The sequence below is a fragment of the Patagioenas fasciata genome, chromosome 14, assembly GCF_037038585.1.
Source record: "Patagioenas fasciata isolate bPatFas1 chromosome 14, bPatFas1.hap1, whole genome shotgun sequence".
In the NCBI taxonomy this organism is placed as follows: domain Eukaryota; kingdom Metazoa; phylum Chordata; class Aves; order Columbiformes; family Columbidae; genus Patagioenas; species Patagioenas fasciata.
In genome coordinates this window covers 1373851-1397752 of record NC_092533.1, presented here as the reverse complement: position 1 = coordinate 1397752, position 23902 = coordinate 1373851, and the positions used below count along the sequence as shown (strand labels likewise).

At 46.0% G+C, this 23902-nt stretch overlaps 1 protein-coding gene across 1 annotated transcript in view; it reads right to left on the bottom strand.

Moving 5' to 3' along the window:
* AFF4 (ALF transcription elongation factor 4) overlaps positions 1-23902 on the bottom strand; it is a 44411-nt gene that overhangs the window by 7941 nt on the left and 12568 nt on the right. The window contains exons 2-18 of the mRNA XM_065848756.2: positions 22534-22660; positions 20464-21243; positions 19200-19244; positions 18276-18362; positions 13668-13704; positions 12296-12344; positions 11484-11504; positions 10877-10931; positions 9829-9866; positions 9339-9501; positions 7889-8806; positions 5817-5905; positions 4064-4292; positions 1808-1899; positions 1129-1192; positions 552-688; positions 98-169 (exon numbers count right to left, since the gene is read on the bottom strand). Of these exons, the coding sequence (XP_065704828.1) occupies positions 98-169; positions 552-688; positions 1129-1192; positions 1808-1899; positions 4064-4292; positions 5817-5905; positions 7889-8806; positions 9339-9501; positions 9829-9866; positions 10877-10931; positions 11484-11504; positions 12296-12344; positions 13668-13704; positions 18276-18362; positions 19200-19244; positions 20464-21243; positions 22534-22656 (2999 nt within the window). The 5' untranslated portion in view covers positions 22657-22660. The remainder of the gene's footprint in view (positions 1-97; positions 170-551; positions 689-1128; positions 1193-1807; positions 1900-4063; positions 4293-5816; positions 5906-7888; positions 8807-9338; positions 9502-9828; positions 9867-10876; positions 10932-11483; positions 11505-12295; positions 12345-13667; positions 13705-18275; positions 18363-19199; positions 19245-20463; positions 21244-22533; positions 22661-23902) is intronic.

The window sequence follows — 23902 nt, the reverse complement described above, 5'->3', positions numbered from 1 at the left end:
TCAGAAATGCCCTAGAACTCAGCGTAATACAGCATTTCATGTAGATTAAACACTTCAAATTAATCAGTGCACTGTATTAAGGTCAGAATGCACATACCAAAGCACTGCCAGCCTTTTATCTGCAGCCGTAGCATCCGGTGCCAAGTAATTCTTCAGTTTCATAGTGTATCTGCAAACAAAGACAGCAAGTAAACAACAAAATAAAGATTACAGTAGCATTAGCAATAACCAAACACTGATGTTCTTCGCATTTCTAGTTTCAGGAACCTCTCTCAGACCCTAAACAAAATGCTGATGGGGTAGCAATTGGAATAATTTGCTTTTTGTGCTTTGTGTTGTAGAGAGACTTGAAGAGCCTCAGCAGAAAGGATCTCAACCCTCAGGAAAACACTTTAAACCCCAGCAAGTGGAACAAACTGGTAAGTGGTCCAGTTTTATGGGAGAATGGTAAGAGATCTCAAAAGCTGGTGGCGAAACATTAGTAAATGTAGCAGCTCTTCTTTGCCTCTTTCCCACCCACCTGACTTTTGTAGATGCTTTGCAATGCTTACTTGATTAATTCCACAGTTTCTGAATACATAGGGAACGGGGACTTGGATTCCTGAGCGTTTTTCTCCAATGCATTCCCACACTCGATGAAGGACACGACGGCGTCCAGGTAGTACACGGCCTTCTCAAACCTGTCGGACTGGGGACATCGGAAACGGTTTCAAGGACAAAACCCAGACAGGACGCGTTAGGTTGGTGCAAATGTCATTGCGGCTTTGGACCACGAATTTTAAATCATTGTAACTAGGCTCAAACACATCTTTGTTAATCAAAATAGGAACTGTTACAATCAGTACATTTCTGACAATAAATGTAAAATAAACAGCAAGTAATAAGTCAGTAGAAAAAACACACAAAGTGAGAAAAGCACATTCGAATGCTGTATAACATAACCGCATTTATTTCAGAACGTATTCCAATATCAAACAGCAAATTTCAACAATACACAAAACCGCAATTCCTTTTGCACCAATCTATTACAAGAAAGCCCCAGGAGAGCAGGGCAGCAAAAAGGCAAACGCAGGAACCAAACCGCAGTCTAACGTGCAAACTCTGGGAAAGGGTTGGAGATTCACTCACCAATGCATCTGCATTATGTTTTAACTTCTTTGCTTCTTGTAAATAATGATCAGCTGAGTAAGTCCTGCAACAGAGAACACAAATGAATGGATTCTGCCCCACCCATACTGCATTTCCTTTTATGACTTTGGTTTCTTACTGTTGTCCAATGATAAAACTGTTTAAGAAGTTGTTAGTTAAGTAGTATTAGTTACAGTATGAATTGGTACAAGCGAAACCCAAAGTCTGCACAAGATGCTGAAATATTTACTGTCTTTTCAAGGTGTTTTCTTTGATCCCCCAGGACTAAAGCCCAACCCCGCTCTTGTGGAGCTGGAATTTCCAAAACCAAAGCCTCCTCCCTGCTCCCAGTGACCACAACTCCTGGCTGCGGGGACACGGGCTCTGCTCGGAAGAGACCAGGCAGCAGGAAGGTGAAAAGGACGCAGCAGCATTTAAACCAGAAGAACCCAAGCTGTGTGAAGTCTCCTGCTTGCAGGATCGCACGGCGCAGGACGCGGCTGCAGGACCGCGCTGTCCGCCGAGAGCAGCCGGACGCACATCGCTGCGGGAACAACGAGCGGCTCCGCACGCCTGGCGTTTAACACCTTCCAGGCAGCAAAACCAGGACCCCTCTCGGCACGGAGCTGCCTGTGCTCCCACCGCCCGCAAAGGCAAAGGCACCTTCCACCGTCCTCACCTGTCATCAAAAACAAGTTTTGCTCTTCTTGACTTGGAACTTTCCGTAGACTGAGCAGGAGGGCAGTTTGATGAGTTGTTCAGAATCTTTTCCTGAAACCAAAATTGATGCCAAATAATAAATTGAAAGCACAATTAGGTCAATGCTGTCTTCTAGAAAAGCCTTTCTTGTACGAATTTCTCCCGTCGCTCCATGCATTATGCACACTAAGGTCAGTTTTGCAGCTGGTGTAGCTGCCGTTCACCACACACAGCAACAGCGGCTCCATGGGGCTTGCAGCCATCGCTGGCACAGAGGGCGACCCAGAGGCTGCAATCAAGCTCCTCACTAACACACCAGATCCCGTTAGAGGCAGAAATGCAGCCCAGGCTTTCCAGACACCCCTGGCTCCAGGAAATCCTCCCTCCATCTGCATGTCACTGTTTCTCAGGTCTGTTTTTCCACTTTAACAAAGCGGTGATGAATATTTTTATGATTTCTCATTTGTCTCAACAATGCACTCTGCTCAATGTCTTTGCCTTGGGAAAAATAAACACAGTTTTGGAAGGATAAGTATCGCCTTCAGGGAGAAAAGTCAGCTGTCTTCACAACACACTGTCCCTGCTCCCCTAAATGACACACGGCTCAAAATGACATTTCAGGCTAAAGACTGGACACCAGAAACATTCTGAGAGCCATAACTAAGTCTGTTCTTAGCAGCTAAACAGCATAAACCAACTCCCCAGCTTCGCAGGATTTCACGCTCTCTTGATTTATCATGACCAAAGGCCATCTATGTAGATGTATTTCATAACCTACATTTATCAGATTATTGCTAAGCAGAAGGATCTTGGAGTTGCAAGGAACCAGATTTGCACAGCAACGTACTACCTACTGTCGGAACGCAGAAACAACAGCAGAACAAGCAATGCAATGCAGGATGGGCATATATAATACTACTTTAAGAAAGGCATGACCAAGCATATCTGAAACATCTCACAAATTAACAGCTGGCACAGGGACACCTCACACTGATGAACAGAGAGGGCAAAGCCTCAGCCTGTGCGGTGAATTCACCATCACAGCTCCTGGAGGCGCCTGACGCAGCCACTGACACAACCCGGCCAGGCTTCCAAACCCCACGGCACCGGCACCCCAAGAACAGCCCATGTCCCCGCTCAGATAAGCACCAACTCCACCCGATGACTACAGTACCTTCTGCCATTGCTAATCTGCCATTGTTAACGTCTGCTTGCTGCTCTGCTCCTCCCCATATCGATTCTCTCTCCTGAACAGTTTTAGGCTTTGTTTCTAAGCTCTTCAGAGACTGCAAATCCAAATACTGAGGTTTAGCAGTTGCTTAAACTCCGTGGAGGCTTCAGGGCTTTGCCACAGAGCCGCTGGGGCCACACACGGCAGCTCCAGCAGCACCGCCGCACACGCTGTGACTGCCCAGACAAACTGGGATCCCCCCAGTCAAACACACTGTGCTCAACAGCTGGCCGTACAATCCAAACTGCTCACCACAGGTATCCAACAGTGCGCTCTCAGATGTCCCCACAGGCTCCTTTCCATCCAGTAACACACATTTATTTACTGATGAAAAAGCAGGTTACAATTTAGAGACCTGAGTACCATCTTCCTGTAATATTTTCAAATTCCACCATCTAAATACCTTCCAAACCTAAATCTCTTAAGAAATATTTTCTGCACCATCTTTATAACCATGTTTTCTCCACTCCAACCAAGGCTAGTGCTGTATATTCCTGAGCGGGAGTCCAAATAATCTGCCTGGGGTCCCCCAGTCATACAATGAGAGCTGCAGCTTCACATCGCAGCACTGAGCGGGGACCAAGCTCCTGCTCTCCTTGCAATTCAGGGCAAGACCTGCATCTGTTCCAATGGGAGTAACCTCACTTAGCAGCTGCGAAGTTCCAGTTACTGCTGTATTAACAGCTCTCTAGTGATATTTCTTATTAACAAATTAAACAACAACCATCGCCAGCAATCAAAAGATTACTAAACACATTTTACTAATTAACACAAAAATTTGGTAGGAATAAGCATTAGTGTGGAACAATGCCTCCTAAGTTATTTTCTAACTTACTGAATTCCGAGGTACATCAGCACTACGACATGAAACAACGCATACCTGAAACTAATGACATTTCAACTTGAACCGCCAAGGATTGTTTAGAGCACACTGAGCATGTCGAACCGCACAGCAGAGGAACAGGCTGAGGAACAGGCTGAGGCACGGCCAGACGAGCCCGTTACCTTGGCGTCCTTGGCGCTGCCTGGGCCCTTTCCCTCCGTCTTCTTCTGCTTGGACGAGCTGCTCTTGCCGCCGCTCTCCTTGCCCAGGGCACTGCTGGACTTGAGCACCGAGGACTGGCTGAGCGTCCTCTTCCGAGAGCCGTGCTCCTGCTTGGGGTCCTTCTGCAGGGCCGGGGCAGCGGGTGATGGCAGCAAGTCCTTCTCTTTACCAGCGCTGGGCTTTGAAGACCTGGACAAAACCAACATATTCAAGTTTATTTTTTTTCCTTAAAAACAAACACAGAAAACACCCAACACCACAAAACTCTTTAATTTTAAACAAACCCTTTTTTTTTTTTTAAATCAAAATTTTTATTGTGACACTCAGCAAGCCAGCTATGAAGGAAAAGAAAGGGAATAATCATCTTGATGAGCAGGTTTCTGCAAAGCCAGATTGAACTCGTTCTCACCATTTTATCTGTTCTGACCTGAACACCCAGCAGACAAGTTCTAACCATCAAACCACATCCCTACAGCAGGCCTTAAGCAAACAGCCTCAGCCCTGGCAGCGCCAGGAGCCCGTGGCAAAGGCAGCGCCAGGAGCCCGTGGCAAAGGCAGCGCCGCGCTGGCTGCCGCGCACCCGGCAGCATGACTGTGCCAAACACACCATCCACACCGCGTTCTGGAACCCAGGGCACTGGCAAAGCTGGCTCGGCGCAGCCCGTCAGCGCACCCTGCCCCGGACTTCCTAGAATAATTACTTTTACACATTCTTTTTATAAAATTATATCTTTTCATTTCATTAAATGCCCTTCAGATAAATGCAGGAATAATGGATAAAAAAGTATAATCAAGATAGAAATTCATCTGTTTGTTCCACATCTGTTTCCTAACAAACAGTAAGACACTGTTTGATTCAGAACGGGCAAGCAAGATTTCGAGCATCCGATGTGCTGCCGCTTCTCACACATTTGTAGTTTGGAAATTACTGCAGAGAAATAATTTCCATGACATAATTACACCAGTTTTCAGCCGCTTGATCTGAAATAGCAGTTGCAAAAGGCAGCAGAAAAATACTCTTACTCTTCTCTGTGGATTAACACTGACCAAGAAATCAATCAAATTAAAGCCCAACAGCTATTACAAAAAGCATGGAAAATTCCAGAAATAACAAACAAGTAAAAGAATCAATGTTATCGATTTGCTAATTCTGTATTACTTTGCTTTTGGGTCACTCCCACATTTCTTTCCCTAATCTGTCACACAGACGTGAGGCTAAATCCATGGATCCAGATCTCAATGCCATCAGCTTCCCAGACAACACCAGGTAAGGAATTCATTCTCAGTTTACAAACTCGATAAACGAGGAATTGCCAGACTGGGTTAATTCAAAAGCACAGACTGGGTAAGATCAAAAAGCCAGATGCACAGCTGATTTCTAAACCAGAACCAAACCCACTGTGCACTGGAGAAAGACCAAACCAGGCAGCATATATTCCATAGCACACCAGCTCTTCCAGGAGGGGTTACCTTCTGTTCAGTAAAACAACTGTCCTTGGCCAACATTTTTGGTTATGGAATTAATTTCCACCAACTACTAGAAGAAATTCGGAAGTAAGTTTTCTGAAGGGTAAGAAAGCAATGACATTTTCCCCAGTGATTAATGATAAGGAGACACTTTGCTGGGGAGGAGGAGGAGAGGGAGCGGATGGGCGCCCGTCTCCTGCTCCATCGCCCCAAGCCCTCAGCGTGAACACCCGGCCGGATACTCACTCCCTGCTGCTCGAAGTCTTGTGTCCTGATGGAGCTTTTTCTTCCAGTTTCGTTTTCTTGCTTTCACTGGCTCTGTTTTCATCCTCATTCTGAATAAAGCAAACAAGAAATACATCCAGCCAAATGTCCACACGTACAGCGGCACTAAGAGTGGCAATGTTTCACATTGAGACACCTCCTTTAGCAGGTGTTCTGCAGTGTACAGAGTATTACACGTACAGACCACAAAAACATGCCCTACAGCATCCAGTCCACATGAGATATTTGACCAGACCCTGGTATTGGAACATAATGAAAAACAAAGTCTGGTTTCTAAATTACCAGCCTGCATAAAAGAAGTAGCAGCTAGATTGTTCATTTCAGCATGAACACCGTGACATACCAGAAATATCTTCCACAGGCTTCAATAAGAGATCAGGAGTCAGATTTGATGCTGGGAAGCCTGACAGAGCTGTCTTACCAATGCCAGGAAAGTGGTAAAAGCCTTGCAGTCTATTGAAGTGAGCTCACAGATGCTGAAGACCAGATTTTTATATCAATTTAATCCTAAAGGATTTTGAAAGCAAATTTCTAAGATGCCTTCAGCAAGCCTTGGAGGTATCACAGTGAATCAAATGGAACATGTGGCCTCACAGAACAAGTCGCCTGGTAACACGACCCAGATTAAAACCCAAAGGTTTCGGTTCTGTTCCAGGGATGTTGCAGCCCTGAGTCTTACGATCGAGGAACCAGATCAGCAAATATCACATAGAAATCCAGTGGTGTCGAAACCTAAAAAGTGGAGGGGTCGGGGCAAGGGTGGGTTTTGCTTTGGTTGCCTCAAATAGGCTTTTATCTTCCCTGGCACGCACCAGAAAGCATCCGGGTCATCTGAGGATCCAAACCAATTAACACCAGGCTACTTGCTGGGATCAAGCCCACATGTCATTGGTCTTACCAAAGCCTTCTGGTTCAGATGGAAGAGCACAGATCTGCAATGCTGTAACTCCAAACATACCCTGAAAGGTGTAACTGCTCAAAGAAACAGCACGTGAGTGCATCCCCATCAAGATTAGGAATTATACAGTAACGCTTGCAAAAATAATTTATCACTGTACCGCTCAGAGTTATTCCCATTTTACAAAAAAAGCTCATAGATTCTCATTTCATTCTCTTATCCAGAGAAAATGGGAATCTTAGTTAGGAAGAGTACAGCAGAAACCTCTGCAGCTACATGTCAAACCTCCTACCTGACACTAACTTCAGTAAGTGATCAAGTTTACTCAGGTTGCTCAGTAGGAAAACTGGTTTAACTGAAATTCTCTCTCTCTTCTGGAGGGTCAAACGACTCCCTGAGTGGTATCACACAATCCTTTGACTCCACCTGTCAACCAAGTCTTACAACCACTGCCAAACCCCTGTCAAAACGACATTTTCAGAATGAAATCGAGAGCAGCACGGCGATGTGTGAGTCCCTGAAGCGGGACTTCACGGAAACCAGAAATCTCAGAGAGCTCAGTGGATCGCTCAGGCCGTCTGAGAGGTACAGGTTTGCTCTTTATATCGACTGTCCACGTTCTGAGGGTCCTAAAAGCAGTTTAAAATTACACCACCGACGGCTTCTTACCATTACACCAAGCCTGCTTGCTCTCCAGGGCAATTACTTCTATTTATCTCCCCCATCGATTCCTGTCCACTTTACTGCCCCCAGGCATTCCTGTTTTTTATTTATAGTTGAAAAGACAAAATGCTTTTTTGGAAAAGATTAAATATTATGGAGAGACCCCTCTGTGCCTGGTCCAGCAGCACCCTCAGCTATGGTTTCTGCTGCCATGCCCCAGGCCCATTTCTGTCCCAGCCTTTGTCCTGGCGATACACAATATTGCACGATTCAGTGCTTCGAGGAGCTGATCCAGCTGAAAACTGCCCCTTTTTTTGGCCAGAAATAGCTACGAAAATAGCTAAAGTCATCTCCTAAACTGCTCAGTCAGTGCAATGGGGAGTGCTGGGGCTGCTGGGCTGCACACCTGACACCAGCAGCCACCACCAAGGGGCTGGGAGAACAGGGAAACCTCTCTCTACAGAATTATCACCTGCTTATGTTTCCTTTTGCCTTTTGTAGAGCTCTTGTCAGACGTCTGCTTCTGGGATTCTCTCACGTGCTTCTCCGGCACGGTTTTCTTTTCCGCTTTGGGTGCGTCAGCATCCTTGTAAGGCTTCCCTGGTATTCGTGATAAGAGGCTCAGGTCAATCTTCACAATAAGTGGGTACCTTTCATCAGGATCACTGAGTGGTGACAGCAGCTCTTTCTCTTCCATAGGAGAGAACATTCTTTGCCGAAAAAAGCTGTCATCCTCCTCCATGGAAGATTTAACAGGAGTCCTATTGCTCTCAGAGTATTTGGGTGTTTGTGATGAGGGAGGCAGGCTCTCATTTTCATCTGAGTCAGAGGATGAGGTATCTGTTTCTATGAATTCCCTGGATTTCTGGGCAGATTTGCTTGAAGCCTTGTATTTCTTTTTCTCCGTTGTAGGCCGAGGGGAAGATTTGGGCTCTTTCTTTATATTGGGTTTCCTGGAGCCTTTTGTGGCCGCCTTATGCCTGTTGGAGGGTATATTTGTTGCCATGTCTACTGGGGTTTCGCTTTCTATTTTAAGACCGCCTCTTGGCTCTTCAACCGACGTCTTCTCCACCTTCTTGGGCTGCTTTTTCCCCACAGTCCTCCTCTGCGCGGAGCTGTCGCTCTGGGCAGGTGATTTCTGCCTCCCGCGACTGCTCTCCGAGCCCTTCTGGGTGGGTTTCGAATCTCGCCCTGGCATAGAGGAAATCAAATCCTTGGAGCCGCTCTGATCGGCGTACGCGCTCCCCGGGCCCTGGTCCCGGCCCTCCTTCTTGTAGCCTTGGGAGGACGGGATATTGCTGTCCACGGAAGAGGCTGGTGACACTTTATGTGAATTAACTTTGTTCAACCAGTTATCCAGTTGCCATTTGTTTGTTGGCGGCGGCTCTGGCTAAAAACAAATGAAAAAAGCCCAGCATTAGATAAAATACTTCACATTTCCACCTTTTCCGCGGGACAGCTGCATTACGCTGCGTGCCAAAGCAAGAGGTACACCCAAAACCTGCGGTAAATAACGAGTGAAACGCAGGTTGGTGCACACAGGTACACAGAGCAGCTCTCATTTTCCTTCAATTGGAGCAGCTGTTATATCACCAGGCGATATTTGCTGCCACAGCTTTCCAGACTAAGAGCCGGCAGTTTTTAAGGCACTGTTACCATACCTGACTTCTGCTCTTCAACAGAGAACTGCTGGCAAAAATCACCTCAAATTCAAACACCAAACTCGTGTTTATATAGAGACTGTTACAAGTCCAACAACAGGTACTTCAGCAGAAGAATTGTCCATCTTCAAAACGACCCCACAGACTGGTTGGTTTGGGTTTTTTTTAACAGTTTGAGAACTTATTGATCCTTTCTGCTTTTAAAACCCCAGGATTCACGCCAAGCTACTGCAGACAGCCCCAACACATGAGAAATCCCACCTCGGGGGACGCGCTCTGGGACGGCTCATTAGCTTCGCTGTCACTGGAGCTGCTTTCACTCTCAGAGTCGGATCCTGAGCTGCTTTCAGACCCGCTGTGGCTGCTCGAGTCATCCCTTGAGTTATCGGCTCCTTCGCTGTTGTGTTGTGAAGGTTCAGAATTACTGAAAGCAAAAATGAGGACAAATAAACTAACACTACTCTAGGCACAAACACCTCCTAAAAGTCCTTTCCGTAGAGAGGATAAAATGTAATATTTTAATTGACATTTACTAGAAGATTCAACACAACTGAACACAGTTCACCCAGGTAACAAACAGCAGCCTTTGTTTTCTCCCCCTTCCCAAAGCGGTTAAGTGTAATTTTCAGGACATTGCTATTTTAATCACTGGTTAAATTCCAGTCCCCTTTTGCTTTAACACAGGCCAAAAGCTAAACACCAATTCCAGCGGTGGGACCGAGTCCCGCGGTCCTGCCGCAGCGATGCCCACCTGCCGGGTGTGCTCCGGGGCACCGTCTTGTCGCAGTCCTGCAAGGCAGAAACACAGCGTGAAGCTTCTACAAGTTACTCTACGATTTTACATGCAATTAAGTTGCAAAGCATTGACTTAAAGCCTTTAATTTTGAAAATTCTTTAGCCTGAATAGCACCTTAGTTCAGTACTTGCAGTAGTTTAAATTCGTCCGCATTTGCCCTTAAGCAGAAATAAAAAGTTATCTTTCTCCAAGCTTTCACCACAAATCTATTATCTCAGAGTCCCGTATATTGGGATCTCAGAGTTCCTGTTTCCACCGCTCACTAATCCCACGTTTCCATCTTTGTGAATCAGATGGTTCAGACCCTACAGTGCTATTCCTGAGGTACCCGGAGCACCAGTTCACCAACCAAAAGTGCTGTTTCCAAGTCTTCCACATGAAGGAAATCAAGTGCTAGGGCTGGGAACAGGAAGAGAAGGAAGCGTGGAGCAGGGCGGATGGACAGAACCAGGACAGCGGATCACTGCGGGGTACCACACACCCTGCACGCGTTTTTAATGCAGCACGCTAAACAGCATTTCTCACAGAAACTGCACCAAGTTAATACTGACAAAGAGGAAAAAAGAGACTTTTTGATAAAAATGGAGGCGCTGCTATACTCCCTGTTACAGATACGGAATCCTTTACCATTCCAAACACAGTCCCAAGTTACTAACGCACAGACATTCACACCATGTGCTCCTCAGGAGCGGCAGAACACGAGGGGTTCTACCACCAGCAGGACATGCCGTGCGTTTTGAAGTACACCATCGCCATTCTCCGTTCTGAGAAAGCCCTTTTGAAATCACTACAACAAGACTTTCCAGATCAAAATGCACGGTTTTCACGAAACAGGTAATTTTCCAGAAGTTGGTCCAAAGAGATTGCATTTGATTTTCATTTTTTAATCATAAATCTCCTCTTAAGCTGCTGGGTTTGCTGCTGGAACGTTGAATGTGGCTGAAGTGCTGAACCGTGAACACGTTCGTTATGTTTGGCCCAAACTCGGATTTAACGAACATACCTGCTCGCCATCGCTGTCTTCGCTACTGCTGAGTTTTAAGTCATCTTTCAACATACTAAAAGAGGAGAAAGTGAGACAAGTTTTTCCACGCACTTTAATTACTTTCAAAGCATTCTGCCATATTTCCCCATGCTATTGTTCACACCACAAAGCGCGCTGCGGGGTGAAACCCAAAGGATACCGTTCTAATGTGTAATGTTTAAGAACGGTAAGTTAAGTCACTCTTTAGAGAATAAGGTTCTAGCACTTGGACTCCTTAGTCCATTCTGTTAAATTTAGAAGGGAAATGTGACACCATTTACGAAAGCAGGAGGAGCTCACTTGTGTATGCTCAGCTTTCTACACACAACGGCCAAGAATACTGATTTAAACAGACTCCAGAAAGTTACCACCAGTGGCTGTTTCCTGTCCTGTGGCAACAGCCCAACTTTTCTAAGCCGTAATTATTTTATTCTTATTCAAAGCCATAATTATTTATGGTAGTCAGGCAAACACACACTATTTCACAACACTGGAAGTATCTGAATGCGCTGAAAACATATAGCAGGGTACAGGGACTTTGTGCTTATGGAAAAACAACTTTGATTACAAAAATAAAATGTCTTACTCTGTCTGGTTCGATTCGCATCTGGAGAGAGAAAATGAGAAAGGATTAAATGTTTAACAGTTGAGTTCCACAGTGCAGCTGTTCTACCAGAGAACCACCAGCCTCTAGGATCTAGTTCCTGAAGTAGTTTTCTATCCTCCTTGTTCTAGTGAACCTCATCTGAGCTTTCTTCCTGCGCACCCCAGTTCAACACGTGCCCAGTGCTCCTCTTGCTCTGGGCCGTCTCGCACTCCAGCTCTGGGCAGAGTGCAGCTCTGGGTGCTCTGCACCGCTGGGACAAACCCACGTGTCACGCTGGCTGCGTATGAGCATCCTCCTACACCTCCGGGGCTTTGGGAAGCTGACTCTAAGTCTAGAATAACTGAGGGGGTTCTTTTTGGTCTATTTCCTCCCCAAAGGTCGTGAGCTTTTTAATCTGGGTAATACTGCACCACGTGCATTGTGATTGCACCACCACAAACGTTCACTTAGAATGACAAGTTTTCAGGATCTACAACCACTTTCATTAAACACATGATCAGCTGGTAAACCTTTATTTTTGGTTTGGAAACAATCTTTTAACGGGATATAATTGATTTTTAGGTATGTGAAAGGTGGACTACAGCCATCTAGAATATTCCAGTCGCTTTTTACTTTTGATTCCAGTTGCAGGATTGCCAAAGCAAAATGTTGGGTCTGTGTGCGTAACCAGTGGAAATGAGAATTACGTTGAAGTGTCTGTGCAAGAACTGACACATTCTACTAAAAGAAATATCTATTTTCCATATCTCTTAAACTATGGTTCGAGAAACATTTTATTAACAGCCACTTACGCTTTGGACTGATGGCCATTGGATGTTTTCGATGAAGGATTATACCGTTCTAGAAGAAGAAAGAACAAATGCACAGCTGAAAACTCAGACAGCAAAACAAGTCCTGTCAATGCTGCCACAAGCGTAGGGTCCCAGATCAACCAGCCCGGCCCAGCCTCCCACAGGTTGAATGAGCGAGTGGCTGAGACAGAATACAGCACATAATTTCATTAAGAAAATCTAGAAAATTATTTAAGTTATTGATGTCTAAACCAATACAGACTCAGTTTGTCATTAATGGTGTGAAAAACTGTTTTGCTCCTATCAAAATTAAACTATTGCTTTCTACACACAGGAAACAGGATCCAAACCAGCTCGTCAGGTCCTGACTCGTTTCAGCATCCCCACTTCGCTTTTGAGCGCGTGAGCAACCTCAGATTCAGAAGTGAAATCCAGAAAACAATTTGTACTACAGGAATACATCCTGATACAATCTGCTTCTTGGGGTTTAATCCTGGCAGATCACTAAGCGCAGTTCAACAGAAACCAGAACTGAGGCTGGGAAACGTTTCCCAGAACATTCAAACCAGAGTTCAGACCCGGCCGTGTGCTCTGACTGGTTTGCCTCTGCACTCTCACACCTACGGATCAGTGGCTCCTGTAGCATAAGACTATGGTTCAGCATTATGGAATAAACCAATCTTCTTTCACTATTTAATCTGGTTAATCACTCCAGGAGAGAGTGGAAAGACTTCTGGAAGGTAACAGCACCAATCTGGTTCAATTTTACATGGTATGTCATTCGTGCTGAATTATTAGTTTCAGTAATATTCAAAACAACGATACAACTAAAGAGAAAGAAGAGCTGCTTTTGTCTAAAATCTGAAAGTGCATTCTGGCCAAGGAATTCAAGGCTATTACTGAGTATGTTACTGGATGAGAGTTAGTTCTTATTTTTTAAAAAGACAAAGTGAAAACGAGCAGTGAAACTGCAATGTGCTTTTTCTATTGAAACAGACCCATAAGCGCTACTTGGTTTCTGATCTGTCCCCAAGCAGGGAGCTGTACTTTAGTACTCAGCTCTTTTCAATTAGATCAACCAAGGGGGGATCTTTTTCAAGAATCAGAAAACGTGACAAACTAAAACTCCATTATTGTTTATTCCTAGAAGGTCGTAACAACCCAGGAACTCAGGTTTAACTTTCTAGACCTCAACAAGAAACGCAAAAGAAAATCAGCCAATTGCTTCACACGTTAGAACTTGAGAAAGAACAGAAATCTCCACTCGGACTCCATCCTGTGACAGTCTGGAAAACCTCATCTCTAAAAACATGACACGCTAAGAGTTACAAGAAAAACATTAAACATATTACAGGAAGTTGAAGATACTTACTCTGTTCTCCAGTGCCAAAACTGGACTGTTGAGACTCCTAAAGGAAGAAAAAGATCATAAACATTTGTTTCACTGGGAGTTTCAACATCTCAGAACTCATCCTTAGCAAGATATTCTTGCTGCCTAAAGGATGGTACCTGACATCTAGAAAAGAAAACAGATAGTAAAACAGAAATAGCGATTCCTCATGTGGCCCCGATTCCCCCGGGCAGTTGGTGTGTTCGCCCTCCTGACACACACAAAGCTCTGCTGCTGTTATGTATTTTCATTCCGATTTTTTTCTCTTTCAGACACGTACAGCACCGCAGTGGCCAAGCAATGGGCACAGTAACTACCTATCAACAAAAATAAACCTCAGCTACTAAGGAGCCCGAGAGACAATGAAACTTAAAATAGGATATGTAACTTCCTTTGATACAGAATCAATCTGTTCGTGGTAAATCCAGCCTTGAAAGATGACGCCTTGCACATTTCAGCACTTGTATGATCCTCAGTATTGCCATTCCAGAACACAGATTATCAGTTCTTTAAAACACTCAACTATGGCTTTAACAAACATGCAAAAGCTACCGAGTGACTGAAAACCTCCTTCTAGGCTAGAGTGCCTTTTTAAAATAGGACCTTCCTGACCTCCTTTGAAAATGAGGACAAGTGGTGGCACCAGAAATAAAAACTGCAAACGTTGGGCTCGATTCATGAAGTCACGCACACGCGTTCTACTCAAATGCTCCGGCAATGTTGAACCAGAACAGCGGCTCAGCAAGAGCCAGGTTTTGCTGGCACACCTGTGAGCCAGCCCTCCCAACCGGCCAAACCAGCAATGTGCAGCACCTATATAGACCATCTGCAAAATTCAACTTTTTAAACACATTGCACAGCAAAGCACTCTTAGATATTTCTGATTTCCCCTATTTTTTCAAAAGTAAAAGTAGTTGCAACAACGCATCGAACAAGTTGTTATTCTGACAGGGAACCTGATAGGGAACTGTTCTTGCAGGGTGTTTCGAATGCCTCTCATCTTTACCAACTGGAAGGGACAACATAAACAAAATTAAGCTATGTTTCAAGTGCAAAGGGAAGATGAAGCTGGAAAGAAGCCTTGTGACTTCAACAGCAAGCAACAGCTACACTTCCAAATCAAAGCTGTATCTTCCACACAGGTAAGAGGAGCGCACGAGTGGTTCCCTGGGTGTCCTTTCCCACTGGCAGCTGCACAAGCGGACAAACTGTGACTCAAGACCTGGCAGGAACCAAACGGCACCTCCAGAGCGGCCGCTGAGCACCAACCCAGGGACCGGCGCCTTCCTCCCGCCGCACAGCCCAAGATCCACAGCCCCACCTGCCCCCCCAGCTCCCCTCCCACCGCTTCACCTCCACACGCTTTAACAAGCTGTTATGTTTAAATGTGCAACTTTTTCCACCTCTCTTGCCAGCTATTCTGTCTTTGAATACATATTTCTTTAAGAAACTCAGATTGAAGGAAAAAAAGCTACGCTTTCAACTCCACAGTTATTTATAGCGGTATCTTCTAAAGGCTTCAGAAAGAAGAAATTAAAAACAACTTAAAGGAAGGAAACCCTTTTCAGCAAAGTGTGCTAGACTGCTGAGGTTAGACAGTGAAGATACTCAAGCAGGAAGCAAAATCGCAGGTTGTGCTCAGACACACAAGCCATGCGGAGAACAGCCCGGCACCGAGGCCCGGTTTGTAGGTCACTGGCTTGGCTGCTGTCCCGACTGTGCTAATGGGACCCATTTCCCTTTATGGGCTGAAATCTCAGGTCAGATCTGAGGGGTTTTTTCTCAGAGGGTTCCTGTGTGGCAGCAATGGGGTGCTGAGCCCGGCCTGCCTGGGACCTCCCGCCCAGGGCGGCCCAGCAAACCTGAGGAGAAGCGGAGACACCTCCGGGTCACGGAGCAAAACCCACCAGAGCTGCCTCGCATTGAGACAAAACCCTTCCACCCTCTAACAAACAGCTGCGTTTTTCAATATCTTTTACAAACACAACAGTATTTTTGGAGTTTTGGACCACAAGCCCATGGCTTAAAAAAAGCTACACAGGATAAAACTATGGAGTGTTAGGCCATTGGATAACATTTTTTTATCAGGACTCAGGAATCTGCATTTTTTTCATAGCATCCATAAAACTTTTCCTGACCTATTTTCATGAAGTTTAAGCATCTGATTCAAAGGCTTCCTGATAATTATTAGCTATATTTATAGCAATGCAGAGAGGCCCCGCTCAGAAGTTCGCATCCCTTCCAGCTACTCGCTATTTACACACAGGGAAAACCACCTTATCCCAACAGCCTTACAAATAAAACTGGTCTAAAGGGAGCTCGATTTTATGTGTACAGGCAAAACAGCCCAAACTTCCGCAGAGAGAAGAAACGCTGGGGAACACCGCAGTGTTACTTGTGAGCACAGTATAGAAGAGAAGGCGCTTTCCTCGAGCAGCGCTGCTTGACTCGAGCAGCGCTGTGCTGTGCTCTGTTTGCTGGATGCCGCTCTGGACCCGTGCTGCACAGCCTGGGGCTCGCGGACGCGCTGGAACGCTGCGAGGCTCCCGCTGCCAAGAACGACAGAGGGGAGAAGGCAGAGGAAATTACAGGCTCTGGATGCGGAGAGAGAATCTGAGCAAGTTCCATGGTTAAGATGTGCAGTCGCAGGAAAATAAAGCCAAGCTGGCTAAAAGTCAAGAGGCTCAGAGCAGCCATAAATGGAATTTTTTTGCAAACTGGGTGAAGAAACACAATCCAGGTTGATAGGTTCAAAAAACCGCAGCTTGCCTTTTTTGTTCAATCAAGATGACTGTGCAGTCCTAGGGAGTTCTTCTCCACGTCACAGACACATTTCTTCACGCTTTCTTCCCCAACTGAGTCAAATACCAGAGAAATGCAGAAACGAGCAGTTCTAGGAGCCCCACAATCAAGTGTGTTCAAAAGTATGTGAAGGGAAAACACCCCCAAAAGGTTCAGGAATAAGTTTTCAAAGCAGACAGAAAAGTGCCTTTGTTGATGAGGAAGGGTGTGGAATTTCTGTCTTTACAACAAAAGGTAAGGAAGGATTTCCAGGTTCAGTTTTATCTAACACAGCAAATAAATCCTAACTAAAAGTAACATATACAAGATTAATATTGATCTTGCGTTAAGAAAATGGATGACAGGATTCATTTCTAGATATGCCTTCAAAAGTAAAGCTGAGAAGTGTATAGTATGTTCTGCATGTTGAGGTCGCTGGAGAGAAGCAAGATGCAGCGAGAGGAACAGGGGGACACTGAATCTGCACTGCCGGGGGCTTGTGGATGCACATTTACAACACGGGACCTGGAGTCTTGGGCCAAGAAAAGGTGGTGCCAAAGCATTCACAGAAAACAATTGGTTTAGACAGGTTTCAGTGAGAAAATCTTCTTAAAATACTTTACTGTTCTGTTTTGGGGAGCAATTTGGATCAAACAGGAATCGATAACAGCAAGTGGTGCACCAGAGCAGCAGTCCGGGCAGAAAAAGCGTGGTCTGCAGTATTATAAAGGTAACTTTTAAACGACAAACAGCATCGTTTCTTCACTCTGAAGCTGTGCCAAATTCGTGGTGGAGCACCCCAATCCACTTCAGAGATACACTGAGTCTGGAGAAGCATTATATTGTCGAGGTAAATCTTTTACTGGTAATCAGCAGACACAGGAAACGAGACCTGAACGCAAGTGAGTCAGCTCTGCCCCCACTGTCTGTGCCGGGCTGCGCTTCGAGGAAGCAGCGCCGGGGCCACCAGTCCCAGCTGGGTAGGGAGCGGCAGCGTCGGGGCCACCGGTCCCGGCTGGGCAGGGAGCGGCAGCGTCAGGGCCACCGGTCCCGGCTGGGCAGGGAGCGGCAGCGCCGGGGCTGCCGCTGCTTCCCCAGCGGTGGCGACTCCAGCAGGGCTCCTGGAAACCCGCCCCATGCTGGCAGTGCCACCAAACACCGCTCATTTCTCTTTACAATTCATAGCTTGACTGCTTCCGTAGCTATGAAGCATGCAGAAGGTCAGGAAGAGATCTTTCCGGACAAGCGATCTGAAAATCTCTTTAGCAAAACATCAGATTTTAAAGCCGCCTTTTTTTTTTTGTTGTATTTGAAAATTTAATAGAGCTATTAACGGACTTCAAAATTACGAGGAAAATCCACTTTATGCAGGAAAGTACATTTACAGTCCTTAACGTTCACCGGCCAGTCTTCATCACTTTGCGAGACGGAAGCAAACGCAATACTTCCCTTACACAAAATGGTGCCAAGAGCTTCCCTAATAAGGAAAAAGGTGCAATGGCACCTTCAGGCTTCAGGGCTATCGTGAAGGAGGTTTGAATTTATGAAACAAAAATTAAAAAGTAAAAGGAAAGCTATATTATAGAAGTGTTTGCAGACTGTTCTGTGTGTGCATGAACAGGAGGAAAAATGATGGCATTCTTCATAAGGCTACTGCTGACAAACAGTGTTGTGAAGCAAGACAAAGGGAAAAAAAGCACTGAAACAAACACAGAACTACACAGAATTGAATTTAAGAGAGACAAAAATCCTGATCTTTCATAGGAGTCACTCTTTCAACAGCGTTCGGTATGTGACCGCAGCACTGACCTTTGTTGGAAAAGGAAACTTTGACGGTTCGGTTTTGCAGGGTGTGTGGATCGCGGTCAGCGGCGGAGGCCAAGAATGGGTCATCTCCTGCAACCAGAGCAAAGGAAAAGCCATTAACAAAATTAAAGCAAAGATTTCAAGTTACCATCTCGATTCAAACAGTAACCCAGCCTCTCAATTTTAAGTTCACTGTCCACACTTCAAACTTTATATTTCAATCTTAATTCCCCAAATGTGTAACAATGATTTTGCATATAAACCTGAATCTTAAATTGTTACCCATGAGAACAGACAGTTAAGACATAATATCAAGTAGAAAGGCCTGAACACGAACTGCAGCAGAAGTCAGTCTGATCACTGCAGACTAAGGAGCACGTGTAGGATGCAGGGGCAGAAAGAAGAATCCTAGAAAAGGGAAACCTATAAAGTTTGGGGGAAAATCAAATGGTTAAAGCTGGGAAGGAAGTGCCTGTGCTCACCCCACAGCTCCAAGGACCTGGCGGTGCTGAGGGTCAGAGCAAACGCTGAGCTGTGGAAACACTCAAGGGGAACGTGATGATTCCTGTGTGACAGTGGACGTATGACCAGGGGACCACATGAGGGGTAACGAGACTCATGGAAATAAATAATCTAGGTAGAAAGTTCTGACTTTTATTGGAATGCAAGGACTGTATTTTGGTGGAAGACACAGGTAATTGTGGTTGGGTTAACGTGAACAGGAGGCAGTGAGGCTGCGCGGGAGGGGACGCGTGCACCCAACTCTGCTCCCAGCGCTCCCGTCTGCCTGCCGGGGAGGAACCGCAGGGCTCCCCTGGATCGACTCGCAGCCACTTGAACAGACACAGGCAGCTGCAGAGCGCCTCGCGCCGCCTCAGCCAGCTCTGTGCTCTCAACAAGTTACCACCCAAAGCACACAGAACTTACTTTGAGGATCTCGTCCACACAGCTCACATCGCCAGATGCGGATGCCTACAAAGCAAAACTCAAGATTAACATCTCCCAAGGCAAATCAACATTCATTTTAATATCGGATAGATCTGTATTTTTATGGTATGAGTCACATCCAGTTATGAAAAGCAAATACATGAGATCTATAAAACTGCCACAATAATCTTACTTTTCACTTGACAGTTCAAGTGATCTCAGGCAATCAGGGATACTAAAAACTTCTAGAGAGAGAAAGAGAATGGCAGCTTTCAACCATTTCCTGGCAGAATCCACTGGATAACAGTTGGATTCAAACGCCTGAGCGTGAATGCACAGTAACGACAAACTGCATCATCAAGTCAAACATACCTTACAGCATCAACCTAAAACAAGCAGTAATTATGAAACAATGAATCTTCTGCAGCCCTGACCGCTACAAGCAGGGAGGAAGCAAAGCTGCCGTCCCATCCTCTGCAGCAGCATTAGCACGTCAAGTCTTCACAAATAAGAACACAATTTCCTTACCTGTGTCCTGGATCCTACTTTGCTATTTGTTGAAGCCCCAGGAACAAAGGCTTGTCTCTAGCTCCCACAATTCAAGCAGTTAAATAGGAGATGCAAAGACACCATGAAGAAAGGCACTGTCCTTGTGAGCTATAATCAGTCTGTGCCGTAACGACTCGGGAATTACCAAACTACTCCAAGCTGTTGAGGCAGCCGGATCTGGATGCAGCACACCTGACACAAGCCCTGAACCCTGCTCGGTTTGCTGTGCTTTAGGGTTGGCTTATTTTCCCTAGGTGAAGGTATAATAATCACATCTCCTAATTGCTGCACACTTCAAAAGAAAATCTGACATGTGCAGATAGTATCACTAGTCTGAGACAACATAGCTCCCAGTAACGACAATATCTGTATCCAGCGCCTCGAAATACTTGTGAATATCCTGCTATTTCACCAACTTCTGACTACTGACATACACTATGAAAATTCGCCCCTCCAGGTTAAGGCAGCCTTTCTGAATGCCTCAGAGCCTTATTCACATGGAAGAGGCAGAAGGAAATAATAATTACTTTCGTAGGTTCCCCATTTAAAGTACACATCTTCACTGCTTAAGTTTAAGGGTTCTTTGCCTAAAAGAACTCCTCACTATTACTAAAAACTAAATTTCGGTTACATAGATTGGGATTTTCAAGAAGCTGGAAAATCCCAGCCCAAAGGGACTTATATTTAGGAATCCAGGAATCAGAGAGCAACTTACATCCAGCGGCTGGGAGGGTATTTTCAGCTTGGTGAGATGCGCTTTGCTGCTGGGCTTCAGGTCGCCACCGCTGCCGCTGTGCGTCTGGCCGCTGTAGTGTTCGGGTAGCTTTGGTTCCATGGACTCCTGCCCGTCCATCGGCCTCACGTACGCCGTGGGTTTCTGTAACATCGAACTGGACTTGGACATTAGCGAGGGTGGGAAAGACTGAGTAGAGTGTTGGCCGCTTGAAAACGAGGGCACACGGGAGGGAGAGTCCCAGTTGGCGTCAGGATCGCGGGGGGATTTGGAACGTTGGTGTTCTTTGCCATGGTGATCATTGCCGTGGGATCTCGAATGGCTGGAGCTCAGTGAAGACACAGCAGAGGGTTTTCCCGGGCTGGAAGAGCGGGGTTTGGAGTGTTCGGACCCGTGCTGGCTTTTTTTGCGGCTGCTGCCGCCGTAGGCGTCGCGGTCGTGCCGTTGGCCGCCGGCGTTACCGGCGCCGCCGCGCTGGGCGCCGTGCCCGCCCTGCAGACCCGACGAGCGCTTCTGGGACTGCGAGGACGTGCTGGGCGCCGGCCCCACCGGGGTCCATTTGCTGCTCTGGTGGGAGCCAGCGCTGTGTCTCTGATCACCAAAGAAACTTTGGTTCGACTTTTCATCTGGCGTTGAGGGTACGGTTGGTTTGGGAATTCCAACAAGCTTTTGTAGCGATCTGTCTCCTATAAGATCCTTCATTTCATCATAGTTACCGAGCATGCTCTGAATACGACTAGACAATTTGTCCTCTTTGCTGGTCTGTGAAAATAATTTTGAAAAATAATGTGTTAAAATTCACAACTTTTCAGTTAATTGACTTGACAACTACTGCAGTTAAGCTAAATTTCAGGGCTACGATCATGAGTAGTATCCACATCTTTTTTGCTGTTGTTTCCAATTGCCAATCTCAGCTCTCCAAGCGGTGATGTGGTGACTCCCTAAAGCACAAGGAAAGCCCCATTCCAGCAGCAAGAGCAGCTGAGGCAGCGCCAACCAGTGCCGCAAACAACGTGCTGGAGAAGAATGTATATAATCCTGAAACGTTTTAATTAACAGTAAAATAAAATCAGCTCAACCTCACCACTGTTTGTCATTTTTCATTGGCATTTATACCGGCACAACTCTCGTTGCCAACAAGATGAGATATGAGAAAGCGTTCTAATGCAACCAGTGTGTTTTCAGATCAGGTACACTGGATCTCTACCCATACAGCCCAACCAGCTGTAGTCAACGTCACACATGTGGGACTTGGTTACCAAGCACATGAAGGTGATGGGAGGACAAGTCGTTAATCCAAACCAAAAAACCCCCACAAATCACCTCTCAACTTTCCTCCTGCAGGAGAGTTTTCAGTCTCAATGTTTTACGTCCACCAAACAGCTGAATCGTGATCAGCAAATGGGTTTGTATGCAGATGGACAGGAGCTACCTATGGAACATCTTAAATGGCATTTTTTTGGCTGTCCCAGGATTAGGTTATTTTTCCAGTTCTGTTGAGCAAATCAAACCCGGAAGGAAACGCAGCCCAGGTTTAAAGCTCTATGAGATCACAAACAGGCAACTCCTTCAAAACAAACTAAAACATCAGATATAAGCAACTGGGACACCGGTTAAAGCTGATAATTCTCTCATATCAGGCATTTCAGCACTTCAAATCAACCCCCTATTTAAACATTCTCTTTCTGAACCAGATTACTTTCATTGCACGTTAGGAAGTTAAGCAACGGGCTAAACACCCCCCAAAAACCACTTTGGCATGAAACGATGGGCAGTTGAATTGTTTTGAGTCACTGTAGCAAAAGCAGAAGAAACAAGTAGAAAATGTCGTGGTTTTATCATCTCTTTCCTCACTTCATAAACATCATTAGAAATCTGCCAGTAGAGCTGGTTTGTAACGGCTCATCCTTATTTTCCAGCTCTGCTTAAATACCTGGTTGACATAAAGAGCTGTGGATCCAGAAAGTTTACAGATAAAGATACATTTAAAACACAAATTCTCGTATGATTTCAGCTATAAAAAGTGCGTTTGTAAGAACTGCATAGACTCACAACTTTGTACGGCTCAGCAAAGAGGGGAGAGTTAGGCGGAAAGGCTTCTTCACCCTGCTGAATTTCTTGATTTCGCCTTTCCCTTTCTTTCATACGCAGCACATTCCGGTCTTCACGGTTCATGTTGCTACGAATAAAAACAAATAATTCTGGTCAGAGGAGGAAGGAGGAGGTCAGGGAGCCCCGAAGCTGCTCAGCCCAGGAACGGGGCCTGGAGCTCCCCGAAGCTGGAAGGTGTTTGTCCGGCTCAGCCCGCGCTCTGCACGCAGCTGCTGCTCCAACCGTAACAAACCAAAAACACACACAGAAAGGAAAGAAAAATCCACCAAGTCCTCAGGCAAGTAACTATTTCAACCCATTTCAGCTGTTTGAATCACTTGCTGTTCCAACCCACGCTGCACATCTCCCATTCATTTCTAAAATACTTTCTCTGCTCAACATCCCCCAAATGTTCTGCAGTTCCACTGTCTCACCCTCCACCCCATCAGCGCTCCCCATCTCCTCTATATTTGGGATTATTTGGCTCTTGACGTACCTTTCTTGGCACCCATTCTCCAACATATTCTGACCTCAAGCTTTGATGTTGTTTCCCGGTCTCCCTTCCTCCCAAAAGACATTTCTACTCAAAGCAGTAACTTCAGTGCAGTTCTGGCAACATCGCACCCTTTCCTTCCATCACCCAGCGTTCTCCCGCTGCAAAACGCGTGCTCGTTAACCTCCGCTAACCGCCCAGCCAGAGGCACCGAGCGCAGGAGCCAGTCGAGCGCCATTCAAACCATCCCTACCAGAAACACAATCCCCATTTCTCGTTCCAACACCTTACAAAATCCTATTTGGTGTTTCATGTTAATCCAAAAAGGCCACAGCGCTGGCTGGAGTTCAGTCGAGCCATCAGCATCATCATCTCGGGCTTTGTCGCTCGCGTTGCCAGGGACAGGACCCAGGTGTGGGGCTTTTGGACCACGTGTTCAGTGAGAAACAAATACAACACCCCAAATAACCCACGACCAACACACCCACATCACCAAGGTTTGCTGGCAAGGCTGTGAAAGGAAAGGGGCCTGGCCCGGCAGGCGAACCCTCATCCCAAACCCTCAAAACGGGACCCAAACCCAGTGCTGTCCAACCGGGCATCGGTGGATCTGCAAAGCACCTCTGCAACACCTGAATGAGTTTCAGAAGCGAGAGAAAGCAAACAGTTCATTTAGACAGTGCTGGTTAATTGGCTGCGATGAAACACTAATTCTGTTTGACAACATTTGGCCCTGAACGATAACCAGTGTTCAGAGAGAACGCGCGTTATCTGGCAATGGGCGCGGGGCGCACCCAGCTGCACCAGGCACAGACAACGCAAAGCGATTGGAGAGGA